This window comes from Numenius arquata, chromosome 11, assembly GCF_964106895.1.
Source record: "Numenius arquata chromosome 11, bNumArq3.hap1.1, whole genome shotgun sequence".
NCBI lineage: Eukaryota > Metazoa > Chordata > Aves > Charadriiformes > Scolopacidae > Numenius > Numenius arquata.
In genome coordinates this window covers 15,784,354-15,800,490 of record NC_133586.1, presented here as the reverse complement: position 1 = coordinate 15,800,490, position 16,137 = coordinate 15,784,354, and the positions used below count along the sequence as shown (strand labels likewise).

The following is a 16,137-nucleotide window of genomic DNA, read 5'->3' as shown; positions in this document are numbered from 1 at the left end:
GAGATACAAAGTTTCACCCAATCCTCTAGTTTCATGACTTCCTTTAGGCAATGGGGACAACAGTAACATAGAGCAGAAAAAATACCAGTACTCTGCCTGAGCAACCCAGGAATGCCTTGATTACATCTGTATTGTCTTCAACATCACAACTCTGGCTTTTGCACCCTCTCTGGCTACCAAAGCTCCTGTTTCCATCAGGAAGATGGAAAGACCTTGTATAAGCAAGGTCTATGTCCTTGTCCACAAATACTGCCAGTTGCTGGGGATGGATGAAGAAATTGAAACTTGTAAATGAAACAAAGGTATTTCTTCAAATTTCTTCTTCTTTAGATAGATCTAAATTAAAAAATAAAACTCTTCAGGAATTATTTTGATCTTGGCTATATACAAGCCTAAATTCTAACACTGAAATAAGAAACAGAGTCACTTAGTTGTTCTTCGTTTTTTTGACAGCCATTTCTTCACAAAGTGTGAAGACAGTAATATCTCTGTCATTACGATCTGAAACAGAACATATTTGTTTCCTGATTTGCTGTCTAAGTAGGAGTTTAATTAAAACCCATTCATGTGAGAGAAAATAAGCCAGTCTGACTTAATTGCTGGTTGATTTAGTACTGCCAATTCACAAAAAACCCAAAACTAGAAACTACAGGACTGCAGTAAGACTAAGTGGTTTCTCTCCCCTGCGTAGGTGTTTAGGAACGGCAGAATTCGGGGCTGAACCTGGAGTGTTGTTTCTCTTCTTTCTCTACTTGGTGACTATGGAACTCACTTTTTTCTTTCACAAATAATTTAGTTCTGTATTCATTTTTGTTGTGTCCTATGTAGTTATTGTCCTAATGTCCAAGACAATAAGGGTAGTAATCCCTTCCACAAAGAAACAGCATTAAATATTAAAAATTCACTTGTGCAATTTGAAGCCGTGACTCAATTTGCTCTAATAAAGTGGGCAGTGTTGTGCTGAACCACTGAAGCAGGTCACCACGCTGGATCCATCAGTGTGTCCAACATCCCCTTACAGACCTTGTTCCTAATTCTGATTGGTGAAACTACTGTTGTACTTGATGAGACCCCACTTGTGGTGCTGGCGCTGAGGCCTATGTTGTTGTCTTTCCAGGTGGCAGAAGAGGAGCTGCAGCTGGTCACTTGCTATTGGGAAGAGCAACGGCACACGTCCACCATGATATTCTGGGGAGCCCTCTGAAGCTAGCTGAAGACCGGGAGCCTGCAGCATGGTAAATGCAGTGCTGTTCTCTGCTTGGGGTGCGCCAGAGAGGTGTAGGAGCAGTTAGTCTAGAGGTGGTCAGCTCCGAGAGCTTTTGCAAACTGAATTGCTTTTAGATGTAAGAGGAATGTGGTTTGTATGACAAGTAGTTGATGGAGGTCTCTTAAGCAGCTCCGGATTTTGTGGGTTTGAATTGCGTCTCCACATGCACTGGAATCCCTTCTCACCAAAATCTCCTGAACTTTATTGACTTGATTTAATAGTGAAACTCTTATACGGTTTCCTCATTCCTGAAACTTGTTTAAATGCAGTCCCCTTTTGAAGGAGCACATCCCCACTCTGATTTATTTTAAAGCAGCTTTTAGAAGGTGTCATCCTTGTGATGAAGTGTTAGCTCTGTGTTGCCAGTGTGCCATTAAAAATTATATTTCTGACGTTTAAAAGTCTCACTCATCCCAAGTGTCACAGTTTGACAGCTCTGCATGTCACATTACAGTACAGTATTATGGATCCATTTCCTCTGTCGAGGGGGAAAAAAAAAGATGAAAAATGAGAAAAAGCAAAGCCTGCAGTCTCCTTCTTCATTATTGAGCTGGAAATTTACAGCAATATGCATGTTAACGCTGAAATGACTTAAATGGCACTCTGTATCTTGTGCTGCCTGTCTGTGCAGAAGCAACCTTTGTCCCACGCTCCCGCACAAACACTAAGAGAACACTGGGACAGTCTTTTCAATTGTCTGTGAACTTGTAAAACACAGAGCAAGGAGTATCTATGGAATCAACAAGTGGATAATGTAACAAAATCAAAACATGGCCAGATCCCGTTGTTTATTCTTGACTAGGTCAATAAAAAGGTCACACAGTATATTTCTTGCTGCTTTGTTTTGCCAGCTTTTGACAGCTGTAGGCTTTGGTGTCCCTTCTCTGTTTATCCATCTGCAATGTGATAACTTCAAAACATGACATCTGATCGGTTTCAAAATGTTGGGAGTGTTTGTATCAGTAAGTAGAACTTTATTGATTTTGTTGAAAGTAACAAAAATGGTCTGGGCTTCATAGGTTTTCTGTCTAGAAGTTTTGACCAGAGAGAGTGCAGGGCTTTAACCATAGATTTCTGATGTCCATCAGCCCAGTCAGGGCACAAGCTCAAGCCATCTGCTGTTTCATCCAGCAAGCTAGGACAGATGTCCACTGCACATGGGCTGCTTGCGATGAGTTTCAGACTGGGAGCAGTGGCATTGGGCGCTCTTTGGCTGCTGACTTCCCACTTTATGGCATGCCCAACCTCTTGCATGATGTGACCTCCCACAAAGAGAGGTCCCCCAAAAATAATTGCTGTGAACAGGTGGTTGTTGCTTGAACAAATTATTCTGCTCTTTAGGCCTCTTCCTTTTGCAAAGCACTTTCAAGAAAAGAGAAGGCCACAGCTGGGCTGAGGGACTCACCCTGGCAGCGAGGACCTGCTCCTCCTGGTTGCTTTCTTTCCTGAGAGGAATTTGGAAACAGAGGTGCACCTGGGTGCCCTCGCTGCTTGGGTGCCAAGCCTCTGGGCTTCCTACACAGGCTGTCCCTGTCCATGGCTGTGCCCTGTTAGTGAGGGCTGTGCTGCCAGTGCTGGAGATGGGAGACTGTTTTCAAGGAAGGAGGAATGACCCCATGTGTGTTGGGTGACAACAACCCCATGCAGCGCTACAGGCCTGGGGAAGAGTGGCTGGAGAGCTTTCTGGCAGAAAAGGACCTGAGGGTGTTGGTTGACAGCTGGCTGAATATGAGCCAGCAGTGTGCCCAGGTGGCCAAGAAGGCCAACAGCATCCTGGCCTGTATCAGGAATAGTGTGGCCAGCAGGACTAGGGCAGTGATCATCCCCGTGTACTGAGCACTGGTGAGGCCCCACCTCAGATACTGTGTCCAGTTTTGGGCCCCTTGCTACAGGAAAGACATTGAGGTGCTGGAGCGAGTCCAGAGAAGGGCAACAAAGCCGGTGAGGGGTCTGGAGAACAAGTCTTATGAGGAGCGGCTGAGGCAGCTAGGGTTCTTCAGCCTGGAGAAAATGAGGCCGAGGGGAGACCTTATTGCTCCCTACAGCTATCTGAAAGGAGGGTGTAGCGAGATGGGGTTGGTCTCTTCTCTCAAGTAACAAGCAACAGGACAAAAGGAAATGGCCTCAAGTTGCGCTGGGGGAGGTTTAGCTTGGATATTAGGAAAAACTTCTTCACCAAAAGGGTTGTCAAGCACTGGAACAGGCTGCCCAGGGAAGTGGTGGAATCATCATTCCTGGAGGTATTAAAATGACATGTAGACGTGGCGCTGAGGGATGTGGTTTAGTGGTGGTTTTGGCTGTGTTAGGCTGATGGTTGGACTCGATGATCTGAAAGGTCCCTTCCAACCCAGACAATCCTATGAAAGGCAGGGACCGCAGGGCCCCCAGCCGAAGGGAGAGGGGAGTAATTGCGGGACCTTGCAAGGGGCAGCGAGGGAAGGCGAACAGCGCTCTTCCACCGAGGCCAGTCCGGCTGAGAGCGGGGGCTTCGGCGTCAAACGGAGACCGAGCCCAGCAGCCGCGGGAGGAAGGGACCAGCCCGGAGCCCTGTGCGCGGCCGCGGGCGGGCCTGTGGCGGGGCAGACGCTGTGGGACGTCGAAGGTGCGGGGCGGGGCGCGGCCGGCAGGGGGCAGCAGGCGGACGGGGATGGCGCCGCGGCAGCGGCAGGTAGGGTCGGGGCCGGGAGGGGGTGTCCGGGCGTCCGTCACTGTCGCCAGGGTCTCGCAGCCACTGCCATGTCAGTTGCCGCAAAACAGTAAAAGCGCGGCGGTGCGGGGAGCAGCGGGGACGGGCCCTACGCAGAGCGCCCGGTGGCTGCGGGGGCGGGCGGCGGCAGCGCAGCCGCCAGGTGCGGAGCAGGCGGCGAGGGATGGCCGGGGAGCGGGGACAGAGAGAGTGCTCCGAGCCGGAGGCTTCCCCCGGCCTCACCGCGCCTCGGCCTGCGACCCCCGAGGGGCCGCCCGCGTCCCGGCGGCCGCCCTGTGAGGCAATGCCGCCGTCCCCTGGGTAGCCCTGTCCCGCCAGTGCCTCCCCTCGGGGCTGCCAGGGCTCCCCCCGGGATGGCCCGGGGCCGGGGCTGGCTTCTCCCGGACGCGGCGCCGCCCCGCCGGCCCCCGCCCGGCACGGGGGAGGCGAGGGGGACACACACACACGACAGTTTCGGTGACCCCCGCTCCCCCGCCGGCGCCGACCGGGTTCCCCAGTCCCGCTCCGCAGGCGGGAGGCAGCGACCCGCGGCCGGGAGCTCCGTCCCCCAGCGGGGTGGCAGGGGAAACCCCGGCGGCCGCGGGGGCCGGGGGGGGCCCGGCGGAGGCTGCGCTGTGCCGCTATCGCCCTAGGTAGGACGGACCTGCCCCCCTGCCTCTGCCCCCATGTCCAATAAGAAGAGACCCGGCTTGACACCTGCCTATATACAGAGGAGGGGAGAGCAACATCTTCAGCGCTGGTCTTTGGAGGGGGGGGACAAACCCAAAACACAACATCAGGTCAGAGTGGGGGGCTCGGTGGTACTATAAACCCCCCCCTCAAGACTATGACTTCCAGTAAAATTGAGATGCCAGGGGAGGTGAAGGCAGATCCTGCAGCTCTGATGGCATCTCTGCATCTGCTGCCTTCTCCCACTCTCAACCTTGAAATCAAATACACTAAGGTAAGTTGTGTTCGTTTGTTCTGGCAGGGAAATTCACGGCTTTCCCTCCAAAGGAGGGATTTTGCTTAAAATCATTCTGCCCTAACCAACTTGAGTGTAGAGATAAAAAACTACTAAAAGACTGCGTTGAATCTGCAATAAAGGAAACAGATTTTTATCCTGTAATCGTCTGAAAAACCACAGGATACAAGAAAAGCAAATTAGATCTGTTGGGACTGGCTTTGCCACTCTGCTTCTCTTTAAACGTAGTATTTTCTACAAAGCTGTTGGGGTTTATTTTCAGTGCAAAATCAGTAGTTCTCAAATACGTTTCAGTTGCTTTTGATGTAGTTCAGAGGAACTTACTATATATACCTGTGTATCTCCATCAGAAAATAAAAACGTTTTCTTTCTTGAATTACCCTGTGTGCCCAAGGGACTCTTTTACAGTTCCTGGAGGACTCTTAATACTACCAGGTTGTTACAGCACTGGAACAGGTCTCTCTGCTAACTTCCGTGATACTTGAATGACACCCTTGAACGATATTGCAAGAGGGCATATTTTTCCCTGCTAACCTTTAAGACTAATTTTCGTGAAGAGAGGGTTAAGAACAAACCCATTGGGTCAATGTAGAAAAATCTGCTGGCTTTCTATGTTGTATTATGGGACAAAATTGTTTTGGTCGATTAAAATGGGCTTTAAGAGCAGTCATTTGTTTGTAAATCCAATTTGAATTTTTAAATTCGTTTAAATGTTTTGAATTATTGCATCTTTACTATCTTTAGTTAAAGAATATTTTCATTTCTGTTGGAGAAGTTTCAAATGTATTGTATAAACAGAGTACAATGTGTCAGACTTTGTTTCTAATTACTGAGTAACTTAATAGGAAAATAAGCACATCAGCACTGGAAAAAGGTGATAACATTTTTATCTACTGGAAATACAACTTCAGGAGCTTTAAAGCTGATAGGAAACTCATTTTGGCCGATGTAGTGTAATTTTTTCCTCCATATCATCACTTTACAAGCTTTTCATCTTTTCTCTTTTTTTAAGCGAGTGCCAGAACTAATTTGTCCTCTAATTTGTTACAGCAATTCCATGTTCTAGAAGAATGTTTCAGGGGAAAGTCAACTATTTTAGATTGAATTCCATTTTAGTGCAAACTGCAATATGCAAATTAAACTTTGCATATGGTTTCTGGCATGCCCTTTCTTTGAAAATAGTTTAAATAAAGAAGGACTGTAGTTATTTGATGTTGTGTGGTGTTACACTTTGGGAGCAATCATACTGTGCAAATAGTACTTGGCATGAATTTTGTTTATTGCTGGTTTCAGTGTAAAATATTCTTCCGGAGTGTTTGGTGGAGAATACTTGAGAGTAGTATCACAGTCAGTTTGCATAATAAGTGTACTTGCGTTTCTCTGTTCCAAAACTAGAGAATTGGTTCTAAAAATCTTTGAAAAAGATAAGTCATCAGCAATCATATCTTCCCATCTGTGAGAATGTAAGATGGATAGTAACCTTTGATAATTCAGAATATATGGTGCCATCATCTCAGAAATATGTAAGATGTTATACATTTTATACTAATGGAACAAGTAAAAGAAAGTTGTTTTATTTCCATATTAAGCCAAAAACAACGACAACACGTTTCTTCTAAGCTTGGGTTTGAGATATCTGGTAACTCCTGGTTGCTTTTGAGAAATATTTGGTTTAGGACAGGTATCAAATATTTCACTTGGCATATCCCCTGTCTCTGTTTTTCTGTCTGTCTCGCTCTTCTCTCCTTTTTCTCTTTCTCTGCAGGAAATACAAGTGATTTATAGATAATTGGAGTCTTCAGCTTGGAGTCTTGTCTTGGGCAGGACTTTTATCCAGGATCCGCTTTCCCACCTATTACAAAGAAAAACAATCAAAAATGAAATAATGGATTGTAACTTGATTCTTTCTTTTAGGGGAGTGGCCACTTCATGTCTTAAATGACAAACAACTTCCATAAACAATAAATAACATTAGACTAAAGCACTTTAGCCAAAAAAAAGCCCAACAACCCCAAACCTTGTAAAATCAGACATCTGTAAGCATTCCTAGCAGCCTCTCTCCCGCTTGTTAGCTGAGAATTTTAAATACACATCCAGGACACAGAATTCTTGAGCTCTTTATTACAGCTGCCTCTGAATGTAAAATCATAACCATTTGGGAGTTAATTCTTTATGAAAAATTGAGGTACCTGTGAACATTTAAACTAAGTGAAATAATTTTAAAATATGTTTTGCCAATTGAATTCCATTTCTGGAGTTCTAACATTGGGAAATAGTTTTTTTAGGATAGAACATGTTAAAAGTCCAGGAATCCCCAAATGAGATTTGTTAAAGATTTGTAATATGCACTGGAAAAAAGTAAATTTATTATTCATTAATCTTTAAAACATTCCATCATCCTCAGAATTACTGTGAAGGCTCCAAGAACACAGAAAGAAGAAATACTGCCCATGTAATTTTCATGTATTTGATTATTTAGCAGAATTATTGAAACTTGTGAAATATTCTCTGGTAAGTTTACTGAAGCAAGCAGAAAACTGTATGTTAAGTCCTTCTGATCTGTACAGCTGATGTAGCACACAGGGACAATGTAGTTTTTCACTGGTGAGAAAAAAAAATATTTAATCAGTGATGAAAATTAAACGATGCCATGTTTTTATGTAAGATGTGCAGCAATATTTATTATGGCTTCATTATTGGAAGTCAGTCTATGCTTCCTTAAAAAAAATAGCCATTAGAAATATTTTTCCCAGCTTTTTAATATGTTGGCATGGTCTCTGTGAAAAGTGTTTTAGATGTGCATAGTAAGAATTGGTGAATAGGATGTGAACCAGACATTAAGGTGAGTGTTCAGGCACACAGGGTTAAATTGTTCTATGTGGCTGGCAAGTAGTAAAACTGCTACATGCAAGATTCTCTCTCTTTTCATTGTGATGACTCTTTAATTCTCTACTGCTTAACATTAACATTTGGGGAGGGATTGCATCTGCAGAACAGTATCGCCTGCAGTTAGTTTATTCTACAGCCCTGTGGCACAGCAAGCCCTCCTCAGGCTTGTGAGGTGCGTGTTGGCAGTGCTGTGCCCCATACATAAGGGAGCACGTAGGTAGGAAGGGGATCCAGCCCTTTCCCTGGCAGCAAGTCATACTTCTACAAATGTCAACTCTGTGCCAGAAACTCTCCCAGAATGGGCTGCTCCAGAGATACCAGATGTGTGAGACAAGCTGTAGCATGGTGTCTGGTAAGGACATGTTATTAGCGTGCTTTGTACAGGAAGCACACCCCTGAGTTGATGGCTGTGAGGACCTGATAGCTTTTGAGGGTGATCAGAGGGTTCTCAGGTTACTATTATATTGATGCCTCCCTCTTTCATGCTCTTACGGAACTTCGTTCTCCCTCCTGAGACTTGAGCATCTCCCAGGTATCTGACAGTAGATGTGGAAGCAGCCCAATGGATTGAAACCTTTGGAGCGTTCTCGTCTCACCATCTCCCCCTATATTGATATTAGCCCCCTATATTTGAGGGGCTAACGGTGTTTCTGCAGGATGTGGCTATCCTCCTTTGTTATGGTATAATCAAATCTACTTTACAAAGTATTTTCATAGTGGTTTTAGTAAGTCACGTTGACTTTAAAAGACCATTTGGTATAAAATGAGAACCCTAGGGTTCTGTCCTGTCCTAGCTCTGTCACTGCATCATGTAACTGAGTGAACAAACGTTCTCAGTTTGCGTTATGTTAGGGACGCTAATCCAGCCGGATGTTTCAAGTTTTGTTTCTTGATTGCCAACTTGATTGAAGTCTGAGAAAGAGCAGAACTTTAGCATAAGGAAAACTTGTAGAATTGTGGTTTTGAGAGCTTTTTATAAAGAGGTGCTCTAAAGGGGTGAAGTTTCAGCGCTGTGGCAGTGAGGAGGTACAAAATGTTTCTGTAGTAATAGCCTGTGAATTGGCTGACAACCGTATTTTTTTGTCCTCTGTAAAAGGGTTTGCTCTTACACCACAGGCTAAAATCAGGTAAACTGCCCAGCACTGGAACAGAAAATTGTATACAGCAGTTTGTATTAAGTGTAGACAAACAGCTTCTGGGTAGATAAGAACTAACAAATAAATTTCAAATTCTCCTAAGATAAGCATTTGGGTTTGAAGTGTTTTGTTACTAAGTTTCTGTATTTTCATACCCATTGTGCTTTCTTGGCATTGTCCAGAAATTAATTCTGCAGAACGCTTACAAATTCTCTTCGCCAAAATTTCCAGTATGTGTTTTCCAGATAAAATTCTAGACTGACATTAAGATAGGAGGCAGGAAATCTATTTTATTTACAATAATATGTAGCATCTTTGTCATTTCTTGAACTGAAGACAAGCTTTGGCAAAACTCAGGTAAGTGATGAATACGTGCTATTTCTCACCTGTCTTTCCCTGAATGAGCTCACTACTTTAATGCCTTTTGAAGTCAGATTCAGTGACTGATGGCTGAAGAAATCGGGTAGCCCAAAGGGTCAGCTCAGAGAGCGCTGTCCAGTTACTAAAGATGGGGCACAGAAAATTAGAGATGTTTACATGAAGAGTAGACAAAGAGAAGAGCTATTTTTCCCATTTGCAGAACACTTCAGCATCTGATGCTGACATTAGATATGTCCCTCTGTATCATCATATATGAAGTTTTAGGGTATACACTGTATTTAGATTTACTGTTTTTGAAATCTACAGTTTGAATTCTCCTCTAGTGTGTTCATACTTTGTGGTTAGTATTACAATCCATCAACCCATATAGCAATTGCCAACTATTTATGCATTTCTTTCCAATTAACAGCCTGAATATAGGATTCTCTCCTCCCAAACCTTTAAGGTCTTCTGCACAAACCCGATTTACCAGGTTTTGCACGAGTGATCAAGAAACAATTGTAGTCTTATGCATATCCAGTCCCCTGCCTTTTCTTACTCGAGTGCAGCTGCTATAACCCTGTTAATTCAAGAGCATTAAAAATACAGAAAATACCAGGCTGAAACTGGCAGCAATTAGATAACTACTGCAGATAACTAGTATATTACTGAGTAGGTAACCGTTGTAGTGGTGACTTCTTACTGTGCTGAACTTTTAGGGAAAGACTGAATCTTTAGGAAAAATGCAAACTGGATTAATGCATCAAGCTATACAATACTATATTGCTGGCTAGAGAGAAGTTTTCTTCTCTTTGTCCTGTCTATAAGGTCAGATGATACACCAAAAGACAGGAGCTACGCAATTAGTGTTTTTCTCATCTTTGCAAAAATGTTTACGATTTTGAGTATTCCAATAAAAAAGATGCATATATTTATTTGCGCACCAAAGCCAGAAGGTCAGTAATAATCAGAGCACTTGCCCGATTAGAAGAGCAGCCAAATTCATACCCCTACTCTGAAGCAAACAGAGCAGAAACCTGAATATGGATCCCTACTTTCTGATGGTGGATAGGTCCCCATTTTGGATGCTGTCCACCTTTGGCTATCCTTGGAAAGAGTCTCACATTCTCTCCTGTTTTGTAATTCACTTGTAAGTATTTATGAGGCCTGAGAGATACCAAATTGATAGCCCAGTGGGCAGGACACTCATGGGGGAAAAGCAGGATTCAGGTCTTTACTCCAAGAATACTCATGATGTTGGACAAAGCAAGGATTTGATCCAAGATCTGTGGCTGTCTAAGCATTGACCCTAACTATTGGACTGCTGAGTTGGGATAATGTGCCTTGAAAATACACTTTCATTCTGACAAAAAAAAATCCCCCTAATTCTCTATTCCATTCTGTCCTTCGGAAGGACCTTCCACAGAAGTTCACCAATCCTGGTACAAATCCATGTTAAATTTCTGTCTTGATATATCTGTATTTTCTAATAAAAAATCCCAACAGTCAGAAAATCCTTGATGATCTCTGCTCAGCTTGTCCATCTCCCTGTCCACGCAGAACTGTTCCCCACAGACCTTAATGGGATCTGCCAGTTTGAAGTTACTCACTGCCATAAATTGCTTTGTTCCTGGGAGTCCCACGCAGTGGAACCACTGTATCCATTTGTCTTCCCGTCTTTACAATGCACACTAACAGTTGCCTTCAATAGACTGTCCATAGACTTTGCAAGTCATTGGGAAAACATCAGCATCTAAAAGTTACTTGAACCCTTCCTTCCAACAGGCTTTGCTTTGCGTTTACTACCTTGAGCAAATTTCATCTACCCTTGAGCTGCCCGAATGTCTTTTAACTTCAGCCCGAGTGATATTTTCTTCAGTACTCCGATTAGTCTGAATGTTTTTATCTGCAAACTATGTACCTTACTATTCATGATCTGCAAAAGCAGGTGAACCAAGATATCGATTGCTAGTCACAGTAATGAAGGGGCACCTTGCTATTAACCTCTTTCCAGGGAGAATTATCCATTCATTTCCAGTCTTTTTATCTTATCTCTTAACCACTTTTTAATCCATGGCAGGACTTTATCTTTCACCATATGGTTACTAACTTTCCTTAATAGCCTCTTGCTAAGGACTTTATCATCAAAAGCCTTTCTAAAGTCTAAATAAATTATATCCACTGATTCATCTCGGCTCCTCATTTGACTATCTATCTTCCAAGAAATCTCGCAGGTTTACAGAGATAAGTGACAAAAGATGAGTTCAGTGGTCCATATCATAAATTCTTAGTCAGATCCTGCATAGTCACATTTCTTCTTTTACAGTTTTGCAGCTATCTTTCCTAAGGCTGAACTATAACATTTTGCTATTTATTTTTTGCAAATTGTTTCATTCTTTCCACTTCTAAAACCCACAATTTTTTGTTTGTTTTTTCAAAGAGTAGAACTCGCTCTCTGAAACAAGTAACCAGAACATCAACTTTAGTTCAGCTGAAAGAAATGAGAGACAAAAATGCATTTATACGAAGATGACATTATAAGGAAGCTATATAAATATAATATAAGCACAGGTTTGTAAAGGTGAAAAAAAATTTTAAGGAAATTACACTTCCGTGCAGTCCTCTAGTGAGGGATCCTCAACAAGTGCTGCATCCTACTCCAGCACAAATGAGTGCATAAATAGCTACGTGAAGACTTACTATTAAGTAATATATCGAGAAAGGTGGAGTCTAAAAAACTTTTGCTATCTAAGGGCTGATCATTCATTACTTTTGTGCTTACTCAAATGAGGAGAGGGATTCCTGTCCAGCCTGCATACACCTACTTGGCTTTTCTCCAAAACACAAGTTCCGTATTTGGAACAAGTCAGAATTTGTCTAAAACCACCAGCTACTGACCAGCATTTTCTGTTACTTTTAATAGCAATCTACCTTTGTGATATGAATGCAACAAATCAAATTTAAGTTATGCAGTGTAACTAAGCTTTAAATATAGGAGTAGTTCATTACTAAAAGTATGATATGTGAAGCCACATCAAAGTGTTGCTGCAATAGCATTGCTGAAATAGTCTCCAACTGACAAAAGAAAAAAAGGGCTTCATTCTTGTTCAGTTGGAGTCAGCTCCTTTCCCAGAGAGCCCAGTGAACTAGATTTTTACCTTATGACTTGAAACATAATACATTCCAGCTTGTTGGACTGAAGTGGGAAAATGCTTCAGAGCAGAGAACCATCCACATCAAATTCTGCGACCCAAATGAAAATGTTTAAGGTCAGCTCAATCTCAGTTGACCTCAGCTGGAGGTTAAAACACAGGGGCTACACTGACCACTAGAGTATATAGAGCTTAATCTGGGAGGGATTCATAGGTAATGAAGACTTTGGATTGAACTCCGAATCTAAAGAGATGCCAGGGGGACAGCGGTGGAGAGGCCTACAGCAGGTGGTGTGGTTACAGAAAGGATATACTTTGCTAATTTCCATGTGGATTTCCAGTATGCCCCAATTTAAAATATGTGAGTTACAAAAATCCATTTGGAAAGTCACCGAGATGTAGGCAGTGTTGCACAGAAGAACAGGCTGCAGCCTCTTTGCTGAACTCGGATGGGAAGAGGATGCCAGGACACTGTCCTCTTACCATGCTCTGGTCATCTCGCAGTGATTGCACAAAATTCCTCTGTGTTGACTCAGAAACTATCAGAAAGTGCCTTTCCCTACTGAAATTCCAAACACGCGTGTTTACAGGGGTAAAGGCTTTACTCTAAAGTGAAACTGATTTATTTCCAAAGCAGAGCTATTTACTAGTTCAGGTAAATACAGGTATTATTTGACTGTCATATAAAAGCTGATCTTACCCTCTTGTGAATAGGTCAGCATGCCTTGAATCTGGCCTCAAGAGACTAGAGCTAGTCAGAACCTCAGATCTATGTTTCAGTTGGAAGGTCCTTCCAGGTCTGTGCTGTGGCACTGTGTTCCCATGCTTTAGTGGGAAAAGCACCACTTAACACATCATCACCATCACGCCCCACCACTGCCCTGGTATATCCTTAGTGGCTTTTGTGCAATTCCTGATGCCTCAGCTTTTGAAACCTGGAAGAATTGATATGCATTAGCATTTGGGATTTCTTTCAGGAACTTTATTTCAGCTCTTTGCAGCACAACTGGGACTGAAGCAACCTTGGTTTGGGCATGGCCTTTCAATGATCCTTGGTGTATTGCTGGAGAGTATTAGTGAAGGTGAGTTCCCAGACGAAGTATTTTACCTGTCATCTTCTAGTGTTCAAACTAGTGGCTCTGCTTTTCCACCCTTGGCCCTACAATACACATTAAATTTTGGGCAAAAGTATCATCTACTTCAGTATAGCCAAATTAAGATCCCCCCAAATGAGCAGCCACTTCTGGAAATATTTTTGGTCTCCCTTTTATACCTTTCATAGGTTGTTTTTGGAATCTGTGGACTCTCCCACAGCCTATATTTGTTTATTTATTAAACTTAGGCTTCTCTTGGCTGTTTTATTTGTGTTACCTTTGGGGTATTTTTCTTCAGAGTATTTAGTAGCAATTTTTAATTTTCATTTTGTGTTTTGTAACCTTTTAAATTTAGCGCTTTGTTTCTCTTTTTTGGCCTACGTTTCCTCTTGTATTTTCCTGCTTAGCCACCCCATTTATTTTCTTGCTTGTGCTTCCCGTTTTCAACCTTGGGAATGCAAATCTTCTTTGACTCTTTCACATTCTTAAGCCTCCATGCTGATTCTGTGGATTTTAATTTCCTAGCTTCAAGCAGGGAGTTTCTAAGTTACTTCCTCTTTTAAAAAAAATCGCTTCTTGAAGTTTAGTATCCCAGAGAGTGGGGCTTCTTCATGTGTTTCTCTCCTGCAATGAAGCTGAAATTATTTATGTGATAACCATTTCTCAGGGGTTCAGACACAATTTTTAGTCCTTGACAGGACTATGTCAAGTGTTGTTTAGATTAGGATACAGAAAACTGTATGTTCTCTAGAGACTATCTCAGTGCAGCCCTCACCGAACTAATCTGCAGTTACTTTTGCACCCGTCTTATTGCCTTCATATTCTTTTTCCACTTCAGTGCCACTTTAATGTCACTTCGGTTGCTCTTAACCAGAAGTCAGTACTTCACTCCTGCTATTATCCTTCATGATCTACGCTGCCTCTATATCTGTGGGTTTGGTTATGTGTTATGTTTCTCTTCCAAGAAACATCCATGCAATTCCTTGCATGCAGAGCTACTCCCCCCTCTCTGCAGCCTGATTTGTCCTCCCTGTGTAGCTTATACCTAGAAATCGTGGTATGATAATTCTCATCCCCTAATGCTCAAAAAATGCTGGTCTTTTTCCTCTATGTGATACAGTCCAGATCACCCATTTTCACACTTAGATTTCTTATGCTGGTTTATTGGCACTTTCGCTTTTATTTCCTAACTATAAGATGACCTAGATGAAAATTGTGATGTAGTTAGTTGAAAAACCCTGTAAAGTTTTTTCAGCTGAGCTACTCAAGCACTTCCCATTGACACTGCACCTCATTCTCATTTACCACTCTGCTAGTGTCAAATGTCCTTAAAATAGAAATTAAACTGGCTTTAATACTTCTTTGCACTGTTAGATTCATTTGAGAAGGCATTTATGTAACTGCCGGTTGGATACATAGATTTTAAAATATTTTTTTAAGGAACTACTTCATTTTGTTGTTTGAAACATTTTTCATTTTAAATGTTGTTTGCATCCAGGCATAAAAGCACTGTCCCGATTCCACTGGGTAGTTTCAAAACTTACCAGTATACCATACCGTAACGCATTTTACATTTGCTTATGTGGTTTTTTTCAGCTGCAACAGAAATAGTTTAAGTTTACTCTTGAGTAGTTAGAAACTACCAAGAAACTGCTACCTCCCTTTCCAAATCAAGGGGTTTCTTTTACTCTCTCCAGTTTCTTCAGTTGTGACGTATGGTTGCAGCAGTGCTGTACCGGAATGGCCTGCACGGAGCTTGAGAAACACGCACACGTGTTTTTCTGGACATCTGGCTAAGCCTTCATGCCCTTTTCCATCAGTGCTTGATGGTTTTTTGTTGGTCTACCTCTTTTTGTCCTTATCACACTTTCTTTACCACAGCTACTTAACGGCCTCTTCTGTCTTTTGTGATGTCTCTGGGATGCTGTTTTCCAGAGAGGTGAGAATCAAGCTCTGCTTCTTCACTTGTCCATCTGAAATTGTGATACAGACTAACACTAAATGGGTGAGCTGTGCTGATGATGACCTAGTCTTGGAGGTCCAGCCTTTTGATAGAGACTTTAAAATCTGTTCGTTATACTACTAAAGACATTTTTAGCTAGCATCGCTCAACTGCAAGTGTTAATATTCTGCTCCTTCCATCAAAGCTTTTAGAAAGCATTAATTGATTCAGTCTCACTGTAAAACTGGTGACAAGGCTCCTTCACAGATGGGGGAGTTTAAATTTGTGGGAGTGTAACCATGACTAACTCAGACTGTAGGTCAGTGTCAGAGGCAGGATCTCTTGCTAAACCAGCCAGACTACTAGAAGATAAAACCTCTTTTTCTGTACGTATTCTGGGAAATGGAAATACAGATGAATTTCAGAGCCAGGGTTTACACATGCATGCATGTCTACATTTCTGTATGGTACTAATTACACGCTTTTCTGTGCGCTCACCTATACGTGCACACACAGTATAGATGAAAAGACCCCTTTCTTTGTGCTCTTTGCTCCCTTTCCATGTCTTTTTATCAGGAGTTGTCTCTGTTATTCCCTTCAGCGTTGTCTGGGAGGCAGTGCCCTCC

At 42.7% G+C, this 16,137-nt stretch overlaps 1 protein-coding gene across 2 annotated transcripts in view; it reads left to right on the top strand.

Annotated features, from left to right (window-relative positions):
* The first annotated feature begins 4,535 nt into the window (after positions 1-4,535).
* ALDH1A2 (aldehyde dehydrogenase 1 family member A2) overlaps positions 4,536-16,137 on the top strand; it is a 57,725-nt gene continuing 46,123 nt past the window's right edge. Inside the window, exon 1 of one of the 2 annotated variants that reach the window (XM_074156468.1) lies at positions 4,536-4,917. In XM_074156468.1, coding sequence (XP_074012569.1) covers positions 4,801-4,917 — 117 coding nt within the window. In that variant the 5' untranslated portion in view covers positions 4,536-4,800. The remainder of the gene's footprint in view (positions 4,918-16,137) is intronic. The other variant, XM_074156469.1, reaches the window with a different exon arrangement.